The sequence below is a fragment of the Saccostrea cucullata genome, unplaced genomic scaffold (genome assembly GCF_032062105.1).
Source record: "Saccostrea cucullata isolate Sc308-1 unplaced genomic scaffold, CSIRO_AGI_Scuc_v1 ctg599, whole genome shotgun sequence".
Lineage (NCBI taxonomy): Eukaryota > Metazoa > Mollusca > Bivalvia > Ostreida > Ostreidae > Saccostrea > Saccostrea cuccullata.
The window spans coordinates 411,527-430,044 of NW_026938938.1; the positions used below are offsets into that span (position 1 = coordinate 411,527).

The following is an 18,518-nucleotide window of genomic DNA, read 5'->3' on the forward strand; positions in this document are numbered from 1 at the left end:
CCTCCTTTTAGTTCATGAATCCCCCACCCCACCCACACTCTCTACCAGTCATATAATGATATATTTCCTGCACAAAGCATTTAGAGGCATGTAAATTTTAGTCTGAACTCGGCTGCCACACAGTTCTGTGCATTAGGCTGATGAAGGCTGGATCTGCATTAAATGTTGTAGTGTCAGATAGCATCATTTAACAATGATATAATGAGGCTGATTCTACATGTCTGTGTTGATGCACTTGATGCTTACGATCAATACTGACAAGCGTGCATTCCAAGAAAAGCTTTTTAAAATATCATAACATAATTGAGGCAGATGGTGTTTTGAGTACTTAAAATAATTCATTGTAGATCCAAGGAGTTTTAAGAACAAAAGCTTGGCTTACAGAGTATTGACCTGCTTGAAAACTACAGAGGGAAGCAAAAAAAAATCTTTTTCTTTTTGTCTTCCTGTGAATATTTCTGCATTGGTACATGCACAATCATTTAAGAGGTACAGGCAATTATAGACAGAAATATATAACCTCTTTTCTTTATGCACTAACTATAACAATCCAACACAAAACTACTAGACAAGAAGAATTTGTACCGCATGCAATCACTTAAAATCTTAAAAAATAAATATAAAAAAAGAACAAAAAATATTTATACCATCAGTGATAATCAAAATTGCGAGGATTAAAATATTCTTGAATTTCTTTATATAGCACATAATGACATTTCCTTTAAATGTTGTAAAGTATTTTATACCTTTAATATTGATTTTGTTGAAGAAAGAAGACTAAAGGAGTTTATCAATTAACAAGGTTTCATAACATATAATCAGCCTGGAAACAAATTTTTAAAATGATTTTCCTAAACACGAAAAAGATTCTCCATATCAATGAAAGGTGGTCTTGTTGATACTAAAAATAGGTTATTCTGTCAAATAATTTTATCTTAATCATGCTACAGTTCCATTCTTTTGGATGAGACTGTATATAAACTAAGGTTCAATTTTGCATAAGATAGAGAAATTTCAAAAAATTTTCACATGAACATGTTTATTTTTTAGCCCAGACTTGCAGAGCAAAGACTTTGCAGGTTTCACAAGGACTTCAGTTATTCTTCTTTATGTGTGGCTGAGTTAAATATCAGAGATGAAATCTATTTTCCTATAGAATTTCATATTCATTTCCGTCAACACCTTAAACTTTGTTACACAAATCACAAGTTTTATCTAGCACACAGGCTGTGCTTATTCTTTGCTTTGTATTTGATTTTTTTTTAAATAAAAGGCAGTTGATATAATATCAACACTATCAATTTCTGTTTCCTCATCAGATATGTATATTTCGATGTACAATGCATCCTTCTACAAAACATATGTCATTTCTGATAAACCCTTCACCTCTCTCTGTGAAAATGCATACAAAAAAGAATTTGTTGGACCCAAGAGTCTGGAAAATGACAAAATAGTCTTGAAACTTGAACCTTGATAATTCTAATGAATATAAAATCTTTAATATGTAACTCTGAAGTCATGTGTGCCTTTAAAGTCGCCTGACCTGGGACAAAGGCCAGTCTGGCAGACAGCGGCCGTGGGTATCCCTCTATGAACTTAGTGGTATTCTTCTCAATGGAGACCGTTTGATCTATCATCATCGTACACTTCATATTTTGATAAGGAGCCACGCTGAAGGATTAGTTGCATCTTAGTGTCAGCGGCTAGGGAAAATCCGAGACAGTTAGGAAATTCTTTTTTTTTTCTTTTAAAAAATTGTTCTTATCTAGCTTCTAGTGTTTCAATTCGCTGCATTTCATTAATCTTAAATTCCTTTAACTCCTGTAATATGAAAGTAATCAGTGTGGAATAAAAATTCATATTTCATTTCTCTCCAAATACTTGGTTATCTGATTTATGTGTTTTCTATGCTTTGCTCTTTTCTTTCTTTTGACTGATGAAGAAATAACAAGATTGATTGAAATGAAAGATTATCTGCATATTTTCACAGGATGTAAAAAAGCTGCGAATGAAAAGTCATCCAAGTCATTTTCTCCGCTTTCACGATTGTTCACCTACAAAATGATTAAGAAAATAAAATAAATGCACTGTCAAGTATCGGATGTCATTGGAAAATCATTTACAACTCTGTTTTATTTTGAAATACAATAAAAAGAAAGAAAAGCTACTGTAATTTAAGCATTTTAAAGCCTTTTGGTAAACCGCAAGATTGAACAAGATATGACTTTTCTCTCCTTAAGCGAGCCATTTGAACAAAAACATTGATTTTTTCCTCTTTCAACATTGTTGACAAAAAGAAACCACTTTGCAATATAGGTTAGTGGGTTGAGTGTATGATTGCGACCAGAACCCCCCCCCCCCCCCCTCTCACAACTCATTCCTTGTTTCTTTCCATATGAGTAATTACTTGGAAACTGAAAGCATTCTGAAGGTTCATCAGAAAATTAATAACTCTTTAGGAGCCTGTCTTATTATCACTCATTCCCTTATTGCTATAAAATTATCAGCTGTCAGTCTTCCCAAACAGAGACCCAAACTGCTCTGGTCATTAACCTGTCTGGACATAGTCTAAGTGTTCTTGTACTTTAGAAATAGCATTTCTCACTTTTTAGCTTGCCTGTTTTGGTTATAATTGGCTCATTTGTTGGCTGTCTGAATGTCTGGTAAAGTATCAGCCCTCTCCAATGAATTTGGTGCGACATTCCAGTATTGTTCCTGAATGAAATTACAAATTAACATTTTGTAAAATTTAGTGTATTAAATTGTAAATGTATGTTCACAACCATAATTTTGTTTATCAAAACAGATATAAAATAGATCTAGCTCTACCAAGTATATTAAATTGAAATTCAAGGATGGCATATTCGTCTTCAAGAGCATATATCATCTAGAAACAGTCAAATGTTTTTATTTTAAAGATTGAGCTTATATTTTCAGCTAAAATTAAGCCATGGGAATTTTCCCATAACAATGGGAAAAATTTTTTTCACTAAATACTATGGCCTTATTCGATAAAGACTTATTTCATGATATCAAAGTAGCATGGTCATCACTTAATTAATAATGTCAAGAAAGACATCCTGTTAGTTGCTATCTTTTTTTTTTTACATTTGTTCAGTGTAGGTGACAGGGAAGTGATTCAGGTGAGTGTGGTAGCCCTGGGGCCTTCTATTCCAATGTCACATGGTTTTCAAAGGATTGTCAAATTGGGTTGATCAGACAATATCTATTAGGGCTTGTATGGTTCTTCATCAATATATAAACCATGAAACTGCACTGTAATAGTCCAGTTTACCTAAAGCTGACAGAGACTGACATTGGTTTCAAAATTGAAAGAAACAAAAGCAGAGTACACGTACTCCTAAAAGTCAGTTCAATTTTAGAGGATGAAACATGTAACAAGTCAATAAACTTTTCATTCAATGTATAAACAGAAATATATACAGTAGTATTTGTACTCTTTACATCAGTACCTTTACATCAGTACACTAAATCCACTCCTAGTTTCACCTGATTTCTTTTTTTTAATCAATAGTACAAAATATTTTATCAAAGCAGGCATTGATTTTTTACTTTGTAGATTGCTGCTACATAACATAATAGCAATGTATCCACCATCCCTAGTCAAAATAATGGATCTTCTATCTGCACTAATGCCAAACCCTGTGACATTGACAGAATTGATGGCATCAGATCTGTATCAACACTAGCAGACATTTTGAATTTTTTTATCAAGTGAAGAATTTCCAGATACATATACAGCTGAACTTATCTTTTTAAGAACTTCAAAAAGGCAACCCCAAAAGCAATTCCCTTATACATTGTATAAGACACAGGAAGGATTAATCAACTACATGTATATACCTTATATTCCAGGATTATTTTTCAGTGTGGATTTCTTTTAATCTTCAACTTGATCTCTAATAAAACAAGCATTAAATATTTGCAATTTCATAAATCAGTAGTAGGATTTCATATTTATTTATTTATCTGACTGAGCTACATATTCTTCAAAGGTTGAAACCAAATATATTCCTTTTTTTGTGCAGCCATAATATTTTCTTACTCATGAATATAAAATGGTCTTTTTTAACTTTTTCCTGTGTGAATGAATCCCTGCTGTGTATTGATACATTACTCTAGGATTTGAATATTTTGAGTATTTTCTTGTCTAGATAACTACATGTACATGTACTATAGTTATGACTATCTCTAATTTCTGTTGCTTTGAATTATTATAGAGCTTACTCAAATGAATGAGGAAGGAGAGGTATTATATTGATCTTGTCACCTAAGTCACATGGTTGACACATAGGCTGGTAACCACAGGGGACCCATTGACGGAAAATAGAACACCCACGCCTTTTGTTCCGATAAATGAACTGTGCTCACAGAAGTTTGGTCTTGTCAGCGCAGAACAAATTAGATTAACATAGATGTCACAGAATAGTTTGGGTATTTTTCTGTATTTAGATCACCCTGTACTAGCTGGGATATAACTATATTAACACTAACAGGCTCACTCCCAATTATAAAACAAGGAGTGCTCCGACTTTAAAAATCAATTTTGTTTGAAGTCCGTTCATGATTATCTGTGTCCATGGAAGCCTCAACAAGTAATTGGTGAAATTTCTGCAAAATTCTTTTCAATTACTTATAATAATTGATTTTAAATTCATTCAAATTTATTCATTTCACACACATATATGTCAATCAACATGATAACAAACTAATGATTTTTGGTGAAAGAATCCATGCTTGCAATTTATTAATTTCCTCTCATTTAAATCAATAAATCATCATAAAAATATAGTTTTCTGAAATTTTCTAGACAAGTGATTGAGATAATTTAGATGTCTGATGGTAAACAGTCATCTTGCTCATACCCAAATGTAAATCGTACCTATCATTCATAAGTTGCAGTGGAATTACAAAAAAAAATCTTGCATAAGAATCCATTAACCTAATATTAACAGCTTTATCACATCAACAGAATTTCATATATGATATCAGTATTTTTGGTTCATCAATCAACCAGTATTTACTTCGTTACCATCAGGAATATATTTTATGTAATATAACACAATAAAAACACATCGTATAATACATGTACATGCAATTATTTGTGCCTAAATTTTTCACTTTTAGAGATTATAAAGTGGTCAAAAAATCAAGTTCCATGATCACTTTGTTTGCATTTGGACAAATATTTTCATGTAACAAGATTTATATAACCTAGCGGTTAAGAGGGGTTGTCTGTCACAGATATTTTCCAGGACTATTATTATGGAGTTTTAACAATAAATTAAATTTTAAGTAAGATAGGTTACTTTTTGAAGGTTAATGAAAGATGAAGCTTTTATGATTTAAATAAAAGTTAACCTGTTGTGGCTGTAAGTGGAACTGTGGTTTGGTTAATGTATCTGGTTTTAGGTTAAGATTTAACTATAGTTTATCATTAAAAGAAGTTTACATATGGTTTTAACTAGAAGTTATCCTATCATGGAGCTTGAACTATGGTTATAACTAGGAGTTTTATGGCTTAAAGTCGAGTTTAACCTGCCATGACTTAAGTTTACAAGAGAGTTAACCTGTCAATTAAGTGAAGGTTAACTTGTCAGAGATTTAGTTGAATTTGTAAGAGGTTAATCTATGACTTTTACTCAAGTTTTACTATACAAATATGGACTCAATGTAGGTCAATATGCATTTATAATGACCCAGGATGACAGATATTGACCGAAGATACATGTAGTATATGAAAATTTAAAGGAATTTAAGAGGTCGATATACTCCATGTATCTGAGGTCAAAATATCTGTAATGGATTTGAATTTTATAAATATAACTTAGCGTGTTCTCTGCTCTTCTGAGACTCCAATATTCATTATATTATATAAATAATAATTTCCCAAATTTATTAGTGCAATGTATATCATCCTATTATTTACAGTGATAGTATTATCCATAAATAAGTTGAATGTAAATGTTTCAGAATTCATTGAATATTACTCAGAGGAAATTGTTTTGGCTTTCCCATATCATAATAATGACGCAAGATATCTATCTCCGAATAACACAGAGTACCCCCTCCCCCAGATTGAGAATCGCTCTCATTTACACTTGCAGACGAAATGCACTGACAAAATATAAATACCTTTGTCTTCTAAGAAAAGATACAATCTTACATGGTATGCTTGTCTATATTTTCTTTAGTCTCCGTAATCGGGTAAACAGCGTCAAAACTCTGCTGGCTGAGTGGAAAGGTCGAACTCAACCATGAAATGGTATTTGCTAATTATTCCCGAAAAATATTCACAAATATCCTAGTAATTGGTTTGTATTATCAGTCTCAGAGTTCTTCACAATATGTTTTAAATTTTCCTCACCTACAACTTGCGAACTTCCATGTTTGTCTAAAACGAAAGTGAAAACGAGGCAGCTCGTGCGAGTCATTATTCGCTTTCAGCGGTCGATATTAAAAAATAAGTACTTCGTATTGACCAATCAGATTACCGGATTTCACAAAGTTATATAATATAAGTTAATAATAACGGGTTAACCTGTCACAAAATTAGGCCAGTGTAACTTTTTTCCTGGACCTTTACCTGTGGTGCATGTATTACAAATAAAATTTATGATTTTAGCTTTTTGAAAATTTAAATTGTGAATTTAAGATTTTACTACGTTCCATATTACACTGATGTAAGACTTGCAAATAATTATACCCTGTAATGGATTTGAATTTTATAAATATAACTTAGCGTGTTCTCTGCTCTTCTGAGACTGCGGACAATTTTAAAAAAAAAAATATGCATATTGCATTTCATCTTCAATAATCACCCCCACAAATTCACTGACTAAGCCATAAAATGCTAAATTTAGATAATATTTCCAAAACAATGTATTTAGAAACAAGAAGAGACAAGCATGTTATAAGATAATCTCTACTAATTCCCTGAGCTTAATAAGTAAAGATTAGCTTGACAGGTTGTCACAATAGATAAAAATCTTACCTTTCCTTACCTCTTAACTCAAATTCCTGAAAATCTTCAACTGCAATAATTTTCTGTTATTTGCTTTTGCTTTCTTTCCCAGTTAATCTTATTTAATGGTTTTAAAATATGGGTCTAAATATGTTATCAGTTTCCGAGATCAATGAACGTAACTATTAATGAAAGTTTACTATGGGGGATAAGTTGTACATTAAAAGTGTGACAGTTTACTATGAGGGATAAGTTGTACATTAAAAGTGTGATTTTAATATTTATTACCCTCCTGTGCCCCCCCCCCAAAAAAAACAAAAAAACAAAATGTCATTGTATTTACTTGAACCTCTAAATGCAGAATCAGATAAAACATTTCTACAATACAAATCTCCAAACCCTCCTCATTCATGGCAATTTTTTTTTTCACTTTTAAACATAATAAATGCAAAAATGAAGTGAACATTAGGAAGAAGTGAGTAATTTTCTTACCAGTGCATGTCATTCTTGCACTCTCTGCTCTCAAGTATGCTTGTATTTTCCAATGCAAGTAGCATCTAAAGTAGATCAAGTATGAATGTTTGATATGCCTGGATATACTAAACCACATGTCTGATTGTCATTTGACTGTAAAGTTTGTATGACAGGTCATAAAATCAGGTTGCTTACAACCACAAAATTCAAGTACATGAAGGTGCAAAAAAAACTAATTATCATCTATCTTTAAAGGACCGAAGTGTGAATTAAGTGTTTTCCCCGATTCTAATATTGCCACTTATCTATTTATTTACCACACACAATCACTTTGTTACAGAGATTTATAAGCAAGACAAATTATACTTGGTTAATCTAGGTCACAACAAACAATGCATACTTGGTGACATATTTTGCTGAATAAGCCAGTTAATGGATGGGGAGATTCCTATGGCCCCCCTCAGTAGCCTACCAACTAAGAAATGTTATCTCTTCCTTGTAAAATTACACTTCAATCAAAAGTATACATTTAACAAAGTTCATATTTAAAAAGAAATTTGCATGCCGCACGATTCGAAAGATAAATACCCTTCAATTAATCAAACGATAGTATATGATACTTAACAATTACAGGTCAATAAGTAAAGGTGTCTTTAGGAAAACGTATTTATTTATAAAAGGAGGTCATCTTCATTTGTACAAAAAGGTGTCTGAGGTCTATCGATGACTGATTCAGAAAACCAGAAAGGAAATATAATATGTAATGTTAAAACATGAAACTTTAATAGGCAAATTAGCTCTAGTGTACTGTCTGTAGGGATGTGCGATTTAATCGGTATACCGGTATATCGCGATTTTTTGTTGCGTGATACGTATCGTGATACGGAGACCAAAATACCGGTCTTTAGGTACATATTATAAGTCCAGAAATTATTCATTTATTTGTTCAATCTTTCAAATTACATTTACAGAAAGTATTAAAAAATGTAGTGAAAAGAACGGCATCTTACCGTCCAAACATAATTGATTTTATATACATAAAAATTTCAACAAAGTAAAATTTTGTTTTTCTAGCATATTTTTTATTTTTTTAGAAAAAATGATGACTTATCATACAAAATCATTGTAAAAACTGCTTTTAAAAATATCTTGATATAATCGTGATATTGTGGAAAAAAATGTGATATATCGCGATACGAAATTTTTCCCATCCCTAACTGTCTGTATGTAAAATAAAATTTATCTTCTTAATCTAAACTTTTAAAAAAACATGTATAGTATTTATAATATTTATAAACTAAAAAGTGCAGAAATGAGTTGGGAGAAAAAGCTGGGAAAAGCTGGTCAAAATTTAATTATTATCCAAGACTGGGAGACTTACACTTTTTCGACACAGGAAGCACTGCCTGGAAAGTATTCATGGAACCAACTACGATAACCAATTTTATTCCGGAATTGTCTGACGTCATGTCTTTTTAAAGGAATTTCCTTTTAATATTGCTTCTGATCCAGACAAGGCATAGATTCTTTTTTAAATGTAAAATGTTTTGGTTTTACTCTGTCTTCCCATATCGCGGGACATGTATGTCGGGTTCCCGAGACACCCCCCCCCCCAGCTTTTATAAAATCAGAGGGGTCTCCATCGTCAGAACCCACTGGTTTTCTCTCCGTTACACTGCATTAACGAACCCATGGGTTTTCTCTACGTTTCACTGCATTAAATGCAGTGTAACGGAAAGAAAACCCGTGGGTTCCGACGATGAGGGGTCTCGGGAACCTGACTGGGGACATGTAAATAGCTTTTCTAAATGCATGCATGAGTATATTCTAGTAGAATAACTGGTTCTTCCTAGTTTGCTATTGTAGATAGCCACCTCTCATCTGTCGAATTTTACAAAATTTTTACGACGAACAGAAATCGATGAAAAAATAGTTCAAAATTTCACCACTTATTTTTCCCCATCTTCGTTTGGGTCGATCTGCACATCTCGTATGAATGGCCCACGTGATGAGTAAGGATCCGTTATATATACTGGCTGAGGGAAAATGCTTTTTTGCACACTGAAAATATTACTGATATATCATACTACAGTCTATCTATTTCATTTTCAACGTAGAGAACCGGTCTGCCATTATTTCAAATCCAACCTGATACACAGCAGTGCTGAACTGTTCAGCCTTGCTTATTTAAATGAGAAAAAAAAACAAAAAAAAAAAAAACAGGCAAATATTTTAAAAAATAAATTCTGATGTTAATTTAATTTCTCTTGTTCTTAAAATGAATTCAATAGATAACATATTGAGTATAATATGCTTTAATTATGCTGCAGATCTCAATATTCGTTTGATTTCAGATCTAAGGGCGGATCACTCTAACTGTATAGAAATACCATGCAAACCTCTTTTGTGCGCAGTGTACAGAGTGTCCTAAAGGGTGTTATCTGGCCTTGAAACGATGCTAGGCATATTTTATTATCAGTTCTCTATGTATTCAATGAATGTATAAAACATACAAACGTATCTACATAACAAGTCAGGTTCTTGTGCAATGAAGAAAAAATAGTAAAAATGGTTAGGAGTGTTTGAAGGCTTTATCCGAACTTGAATTCAGTACAGTTTAACTTGAACTCTATTTTGAAGCTTTATTAAAAGCTGAGCTCTTCTTTGACTCAATTATCTAAAGTACAAAGTAACAATTGAATGTGATGCACGATTCTTGATATAACTTGTTTTATTGTGCTGTGAAAACATTAGAAATGTCATAAAAATCACCAATTGTCAGATAAATATTTATATATAATTTTCTTTTCACTTGTGAAAACGTGATCTTTTGTGTCTTTGTGAATAAATCGAAGGGAATTTGCAGAAAGTATCACAACTGTTTCTAACCTATTGTTACCAACACCTGTTCTAAAGAAGAAATTCAACAACCGGCTTCAGGCGCAGCATCTAGCAATGCTCGGCCTCTCTCACACATGCCAATATTTCTGTCGACCAGAGGAAAAATGTTACTTGGCAGGAAAACCGATACTTTCAAACAGAACTCCTTGGCAACGCGCTGGCACGTTAGATATTTCCAATAATGCCATTAGTGCGCCTTGAATTGATCGAGGCAGACTGGCACTATGCGGTGTACTGGTTGTGTTATGGGGTGTGGGTGTATTTCTTTTAACGTTCAAATCCCATGGTTATTTTCAAACCTCCAAGAGTTTTTAAAGCACCGCTCCTGAAAATCGTTTATATTCATTCTAAAGATATTTTAATCGAAGGGGGGGGGAAATTCAAATTGAACATAATGCCACCACAGTTGCCACCAGAAAAAAAGACAAGCCAATTTAGAATATAAAAGCAGTGTACGCATCGATTTTCTTCGTTGAAATCCATATTTAACAACATAGCAGCCGGCCATTCACTCCTAGCTGAAAGAGGCGTTTTAAAATGTTCTAAATTTCATCATCCGCGCAGGCCACGAGGCCTACGATATCTCAATCTTTGTATGTTCAAAATTTTCTCTTCTTTTTTGTTATTTTACACAAAGACAAAAACTAACTTCCTTCAAGTATAACAATCACTGATAATCCTATACCAAGCTTAAAATTGCCTTTAAAACGTGTATGTAAAAAAATATCCTTTTTTGAAAAGTTGTAATATGTCTGTTGCCTTTGTATTAAGTGCATTCAATATCTCTTTTCTTTCAATTTCGATGCGTCTGTCAGCCGAAGGTGCTTTTAAAACTGCTTCGTCATTTCGTTTGATTTATTTCGACATAAGGCTTACCCGTAAAGATATCTACACTGGAAATAGCTTTTACCTATATACAAATTGTATATATTTTAATTCATTCACATCAAGCGTGAATGCGACCGATCTTATAGTTGATCCCTCGTTGTTTAGCAAGCCAAGTTATTCTGAATTAAATTTAAAAAAAAAAATAATAAGTACAATTCAAGCACCCAGGAATTTCAGGGGTTTAAAAAAAATGTGAAAAAAAAAATAATTAAAATGTTTCCCGATAAAGAAACATAATGACCATGATAAATAAGTTGCTTATCAGTGGTAAATTTTGCATTTACCTCAATTTAGTAAATTCAACATTTATAACATGTTAGGAACACTTCACTTTGAAGAACTGTTCACTTGCATACATAAATAAAGAAAGCAATTATAATGACTGCTGCAATGCGATACCCCCATTTTTACAGAATTCAGACTATATATAGGAAAGTAAACTTTTTTTTTCAAAAATAAGAAAAATCCTGAAGTTACAGATAAGCAGCATTCAAACACGGTATTCAATCCATGGCTACTGGAAAATATGTTTTTGAAAAGTTCTCCTCTAGAACTCGCCGAATGATAAAGATTCTGTAGGGGCGGACACACTATAAGACGTCTAGGATGTCGGCCATCCATCTGGAGTCAATAAAAAACTTTCTAATACCAATAAAAATATTGGCAATAACCAGTTTTCGTATTTACACTGTGCGCTTTAGCCCGGTTGGGAAAGAGGAGACGTTGTTTTGGATCTGATATGAAATTCTACGCACCCTTTGTTTTGGTGGAAACTATACTCTTGATGCAAAAGAGGGAGGGCAAACCTAACGAGGACCATTCATTCTCTTTTTTAATTAAGAATTTACAAGAGGCTTGTGTAATTAAACGAATCTTCAAGGAACAGATCTGTTCCAGATAAAACGCTACTTATCAGTGATATTGAAATTGTTCTCTCCAAAAAATACTTGAAATTTAGGTGCATGTCGGAAACAACCGCAATAGGGTTCCTTTGGATATCTACACCTGATAACCAAAATAAACAAAACCCGTCTTCCTCGTGGTCGTGGCAGTACTGAACACACTAAATATTTATTCTCATTGAGAATGTCCGTCATAAAGGAAATCCAAAAAGAATATTCTCCTGTAAAATAGCCAATAATATAAGTAAACCAAACATTTTTACTGTTACTATAGAAACAAATGTCATATATAACGCTACAGATTACAGTTATTTTCACTGGCATCGGTTCAAAGTATTTTGGCGTTATTGAAATTGAATACCATTAAGTTGCGATTTCAGAATGTACAGATAAGAACCCTGAGATGGAATTCGCTCGGTCGTCACGCAGTAAAAAGTTGTTTAAAATGGGAGTATTTAAGAAAGAATACAAAAAATATTTTTACAAAAAACATCGGGAAAAACTTCTACCTTAAAGCAACTTTGACAAAATACCAACAGTTGGGTATGAAATCAATAACTTAAAAGTTAATGACGAATAATCCTGATAAAAAATACAGATTGTGTATAATTATGTAAACGGGGCAAAATTATTATTATTATTATTAAACTTGCAATATAGCTAATAGCTAGAGATTGTCCGAAATTCTATATTGAAGGATGCAAAATTCAATAAAATGAAAACAAGTTTTTTAAAAATTAAAATAAATAGGTATTTTGCTTAATATTTGAGTATTTCCTGTGTTGTGATTCATCCCCCGAATTTTAAGAGTTTAAGAGATTATGTAAACCTTGGTCTAACTTGAGCTCTTGGGCAAACAATCTCCCATTGACCATGCTAATATGATCCAAAACTGTCCTTTAAGGTTTGAGCAATGACCTAGTCGGTCTGAATGAAACAGTAATGCGCAGCGTTACCCGTTCATTGAAAATTAATTCCCACCTACAATTTTACAACTATGGTCCAAATTAATAAGAACTAGTCCTGCTATGAAACCAAGAGAAAATTCATTGATTTGGACCCATTTCAAGTTACTCTGTTACAAGATTTCCTACTTGAGCCTCTTCTTGGGTCCATACAGGATTATTTGCCAAAACAGATGCCAACACAAAGGAACAGAAAATAAGACTACAACACATTTCCCCATAACAAACTATCAGGTTTTTATCTAGCTTTGGGTAGCCATTCTTATTGTGAGGATTAAAAATAAAAGTACCTCATGATCAGAGTATCTCATATCTTTATATAGATAAATGTTTATACCAAGGTATTTCAAAATTAATGAAAATTATTTGAACCAGTGGATAAAATACTAAAAATACCTTATTTGTATATTAATTATACAGTTTTTTTAGTACTGATACAATATCTGTCCGGTATATTTCGTGAAACTTTAAGAAGCTTAAAATCAGCATAGAAAAAGAAAAATGAATGACTAAAATGATATATTAATGAGGGTGTATTCATCTGAAATTAAGTAACTGAAAATGACATTATTTGGCAGTCACTTGCTAGAGCTTTGTCACAACTGACTATCCCACGTTTCTTATAAATAAAATAACCCTTTCCTTCTTAATTTTTAAGCCTGATCCTCGTCTCCGGTTTAAAAATGGGCACATTATTTGATTTCCTCCCAAACAGATTGTAATTATCATTAAAAATGTTAAAATAATCATGTAAAGTTATCGCATCATAAAGGCAAATACATGCAAAAATCAGATCTGTAGACCCACTTGGTGATTTGTCATTCAACTAAAAAATACATCTCCTTAATTGTTTTAAATTTCAACATTTACTCATAATATATTTTGATCGCCATGATTTCTCCTCCCAAATTTTTATCAGGGTACTACTCCTGTGATTTTTACATCAATTTCAAGCAAGTTCCAATTTCAAATGAAAATAAAACAATATTTCATTTCCATAAGGATGTTTTATATTGTATATACAACAATTTGATCGCATAACGCTGTTACTATAAGCTGTTCACTATATAACAATGATGCATTTTGCAAAGAAGTTCCAAAAGTACGTCACAAATTTACACCTTCTCTTTTCATATCAACACAATTAACAATATAAAAGTTTGTCATAAACATTAAAACACTGCTGGTTTTACTGAATGATAGCAGAAAAAAAATTAAAATTTTAGTAAGAAAAATTTGACACAGATTTAAATTCAAATTAAGATACAGCTAGGTGTACCTTTACAATACCAATGTATCTATAACAAATGAAAACAGACTGATGTACCAAATTCTTCTCATCTCTCGTCCAAATTGCCCTCCTCAGTTAAAAAATAGTGAGAAAAAAAATGTAGTGCTTGATGTTTTGTATAATTATATGTGAAATACACGTTTAGAAAAATCACAGAAGTTTGAATGCATGATTGTATTTATGAAACAAAAATGATTTGATATTTATAAAATGTACAACAAATAAAATACGCCGCACATGTATTTGATACAATGTACAAAAAATGGCTTGGCATTTTCTGTTTCAACTAAATAAAAAATATTATCTCAATCTTTTTTCCCACTTAAGAAATAATTAAAACATGGAATTTACGGTAAATTGAAGCACATGTAAAAACAAAGATCTAAATTGTAAAAGTAACCTGACTCGCCTGCCTATGAGCACTTTTTGAAATCTGATGTTATTTTTGTTAAAATCTAACATCGGTACATAATTAAAATCATTGTTCAACAATTTTAGCATGAGAAAATCTTATGGCAGTGTAACAAAGTAACAGCTGATAAATAAAAAAAATGAGTACTGTAACGAAAATGAACACGACTGGTTGAGATGAAACAAATAACTAGATGCACAATGTATTATGGGTAAAACAGTTTTCTTTGTTCAAGTCTAAAATGTGCATACAAACAGAGAGAGAGGAAATTGTAGAGACTTAACAACATGCATATTGATAATTATAGTTTAGTGTTTATTTAAAAACATAATTTCAGCTGCAAGAAAGAAATCTGTCATGCAAAAGTAAAAGCCCAAAATCGATACCATGATAAGATCCATTTTACTGGTGGCAGTTCCAGCTCAGTTAGAATTATTCCACAGAATTATAAATCCAGTTTGCAGAGGAAGAGAATAAAATCAATATCAAGGCTTCTAACACAACATTTATCCATTTTGGTTAAAAGTCAAGTGTAAATCCAGCACTAGAAGAGATGGCAATATTTTATGTCGACAAAAATTAATTCTGCAGAAATCCAGAATAGAATGCCCCCACTAGAATCCCCATTTCACATTGGCACATACAACACTTGAAAAAAAAGGCATTTACTGGGTAATACTCCGAAAACAAAAAACAGATGGAGACGAATACTTTTTCCATAGATGCATAATACATCTACAAAAATATTAATAAATCCAACAATATACATTCTGAAATAACAATGGGACATATATGCACATTATAACAGCAAAAGTCCCAAAAGGGTAAAATGGCTCATATCACACAATAACAAATACATTAGAGGTTGCTTGTTTTTTTTTTTGCCCTCATCAAATTACGCACTACTTGAATCGGATTCAATAAGTAGTCCTCTAGTAAGAGGTGACCCGTTTTTCTCAATAGTTTTTTTTGCTTGCCTTGTCGTGCACTGGCAACCTTTCTTGCGACACTTGTTGTAGCACGAGGTGCAAGCTTTTAAAACACCTCGGGCTGGCCAGTAACAGCAAAGACATGGCAGGCAACAGGCCATCAGGGCCATGCATGTCCACCTTTTCACGCACTGTGGTTTGGTGCACCCTGCACACGGATGCATGTAACACATGTCCTCATCATCGTCTTGGTCCTTCCCACAGTGATAAAACACAGCCTTCACACAACAGAAACATGTGCATGTGTCCACAATACAATCCGGTGACACTTGACATTTATCTCCGCAACACCAACGCTGGGGCAGTTTTTGAGGTTCTGTGCAAGAACCACACTTACACTTTCCACATTTTGCACAAATAATGTCATTGTCAACCTCTGCAATAGGCTCCTTTTTTAACGGTGGAGAAATGGACACAGGCTGTCTTGTAATAAGAGTTTCATTTAAACTGCGAAGCCCTGATTGTCTCAGAGGCAAGGCTACACGATTGGAGATAGGGACTCCGGGGCTGGGGTGTGATGTTTCTCGAAGGGGAAACTTTGGCCCCTCCACATACTCGTTCTGAGTACGCGGATGAGGCCGCACTTGGTCCAGCGTTACTATACCTCCATCGCCATCGGGAGGTGGCAGGGTTTGTCGCTGGCCTCTCGATGATATCATTTAAGCGTCATACTTTGACACAAATGAATATTCAATCATGTATTCTAAAAATAAAAAAAATCTTATTCACCAAAAAATAAATAAAAACTTTTTTGGAATAACACAAACTCCAAATGAATGCTTTCTATAACTGAAATGAACTGAAAAATTTTCAAAAACAGAAACGAAGAGTTAAAAATAAATAACTTTCCAAAATATTTAGAAACTAACACTTATGAAATCAAACTTTTTCCCCTTGTATGTCACTTCTCCCAAAGAATTTCACAGATAAAATACAATAAATATATTTTTTTAAAAAGGTGCATTTATGAGAGGAAAAAAATGTTTAAAAACATACCTCTTCAAAGTATTCCACAGAGCAAGTTCGTTATTTTATCCAAGTCTCAAAATACTGAAAGATAGACGACAATAAAATTATGTCAAGTAAATTACAATGACGTAAACCACATCATCTCTCCCGCCTCAACCAAGAAAACATTCACATCCCGTGTTCACACAGCAAAAAAGATATAATTCCTCACGAAGAAATCGCGCCCGCTATCTGCGTGCAGCTGAAATACTACTTACTCCCTTGGCGAAAAAAAGTTATGCGGCCAACCAAACAACTGTGCTTTAGGCGAATCTACCAACAGAAAAAAACGTTCATTAGCGAGAGAGAACGACGACACTTATCGTTAATAGATATGGAAAGTAATTATCAAATCTAGAGCACTGTCTTTCAGGTAAATACGTTGAATTGACTTTACCTATGGCTTCAAAATCCGTATATGGCATAGGTTGTGTGTAATTCGACACCCTGACCTTCTCAATCCCGTGGACTTCCGGCCTGGTTAGCTCATTTTCATTCATAGGGGGGAACAGGATGCAAAATATCAATGAGAGTTATATTCATTCATATATCGCTCGCAAGACGTAAATTACAGTTTAACGCTCCAATGACTAGATTTTCTGCGAAGCATAGTTATTTTTCCATTATGTTATGCAAATAATCGTCATATGCACATTTTTAAAATAGATTTGTTTGTGGAAAATTCAATTCAGATGCAACATATGCGTTGTAGTAAACATGGTAAAAGGGCCCGCCAAAAATACTAGAGTGACCTAGATATCCTCACGTGGACGCATTTTAAATTATCCCTGAGATAAGAAAATATCAGTTATTATTTGTTTATATAGAAAAGGACGATGTTTTACCTGACCAAATTTACAACAATGTATGTTTCAGTAAGATATAAATCACTGTCTTTTTCTTCATTCCAACTAAAATCACGATGTATAGACAATAATGGACCTTGATCAGTTGACGATTACCAAACGAGACAGTTAATGCACATGGAGTGCGCTATTTATTAAAATAAAAATAATTGCCGCTTTACGAATGATTAAAACATTGGACCCCCGGGTATATTTTGTAAATAGCATTAATTTTGATTTAATTAAGAGAACCTTTTCAGCAAGTAAATTATAGTCACTGAAAACTGTAGGTATATTCCAATATATAAGTTAGTACATGTACTTATTATTTTAAAAATTACATTCAGTTCCAGTTTATTGAAGACAAAGGACATACATCTCATAGACAATATTTACAGTCATATATTTTAACAGATATAATGATAAAGTAAACATACAAAATGTATAAAAACATAAATAATATATTTTCAATAATTCATAAATTAGTTAGACACTATTCTCGAATATAGTTTATTCTTCTTCATATATACATGCATGCCTTTTAATCGAGAACATGTACCATCTAAAGTTATTCCTTTGTTCGTTTTCATCTTTAGAAGTATTCCATTCTTTCCTTCCTTTTTCTCAAGTTCTCTGATTTCTTTGCTATCATTATTAATGTACTATTCAACCTTTCAATCTTTATTATTAATCCAATGTTTAGAGCTCTATTTGGTAACATGAAGTCTATAAATACCTAATGTCCAATAAATCATATTTTTCCAAAATAATTTCGGTACTTGCTTCTATACCATAAATTGAATTCAAAATTGTGAATATCTTGAGTTTCATTTAACACAAGTTCATAACATTTGGTAG

General features: G+C 32.7%; 1 protein-coding gene and 1 long non-coding RNA gene across 4 annotated transcripts; both read right to left on the minus strand.

The window, feature by feature from the left end:
* Positions 1–42: 42 nt before the first annotated feature.
* On the minus strand, positions 43–8,874 carry LOC134251871 (uncharacterized). 2 transcript variants are annotated; one of them, XR_009988834.1, is made up of 4 exons: positions 8,837–8,874; positions 7,478–7,542; positions 2,606–2,715; positions 43–2,054 (listed from the first exon to the last, which is right to left on the minus strand). It is a non-coding gene; the product is annotated as an uncharacterized LOC134251871 (long non-coding RNA). The 2 variants fall into 2 exon arrangements; XR_009988833.1 differs by lacking the exon at positions 8,837–8,874 and having other exon boundaries at positions 7,478–7,674.
* A 5,228-nt stretch (positions 8,875–14,102) lies between these two features.
* On the minus strand, positions 14,103–17,346 carry LOC134251904 (protein sprouty homolog 2-like). 2 transcript variants are annotated; one of them, XM_062734326.1, is made up of 4 exons: positions 17,213–17,346; positions 17,034–17,088; positions 16,804–16,857; positions 14,103–16,510 (listed from the first exon to the last, which is right to left on the minus strand). In XM_062734326.1, the coding sequence occupies exon 4, from the start codon at positions 16,464–16,466 to the stop codon at positions 15,714–15,716; it is 753 nt and encodes a 250-aa protein (XP_062590310.1). In that variant the 5' UTR covers positions 16,467–16,510; positions 16,804–16,857; positions 17,034–17,088; positions 17,213–17,346; the 3' UTR covers positions 14,103–15,713. The 2 variants fall into 2 exon arrangements, with proteins under 2 accessions (XP_062590310.1, XP_062590309.1); XM_062734325.1 differs by having other exon boundaries at positions 16,804–17,088; positions 17,213–17,345.
* Between the last annotated feature and the right edge of the window lie 1,172 nt (positions 17,347–18,518).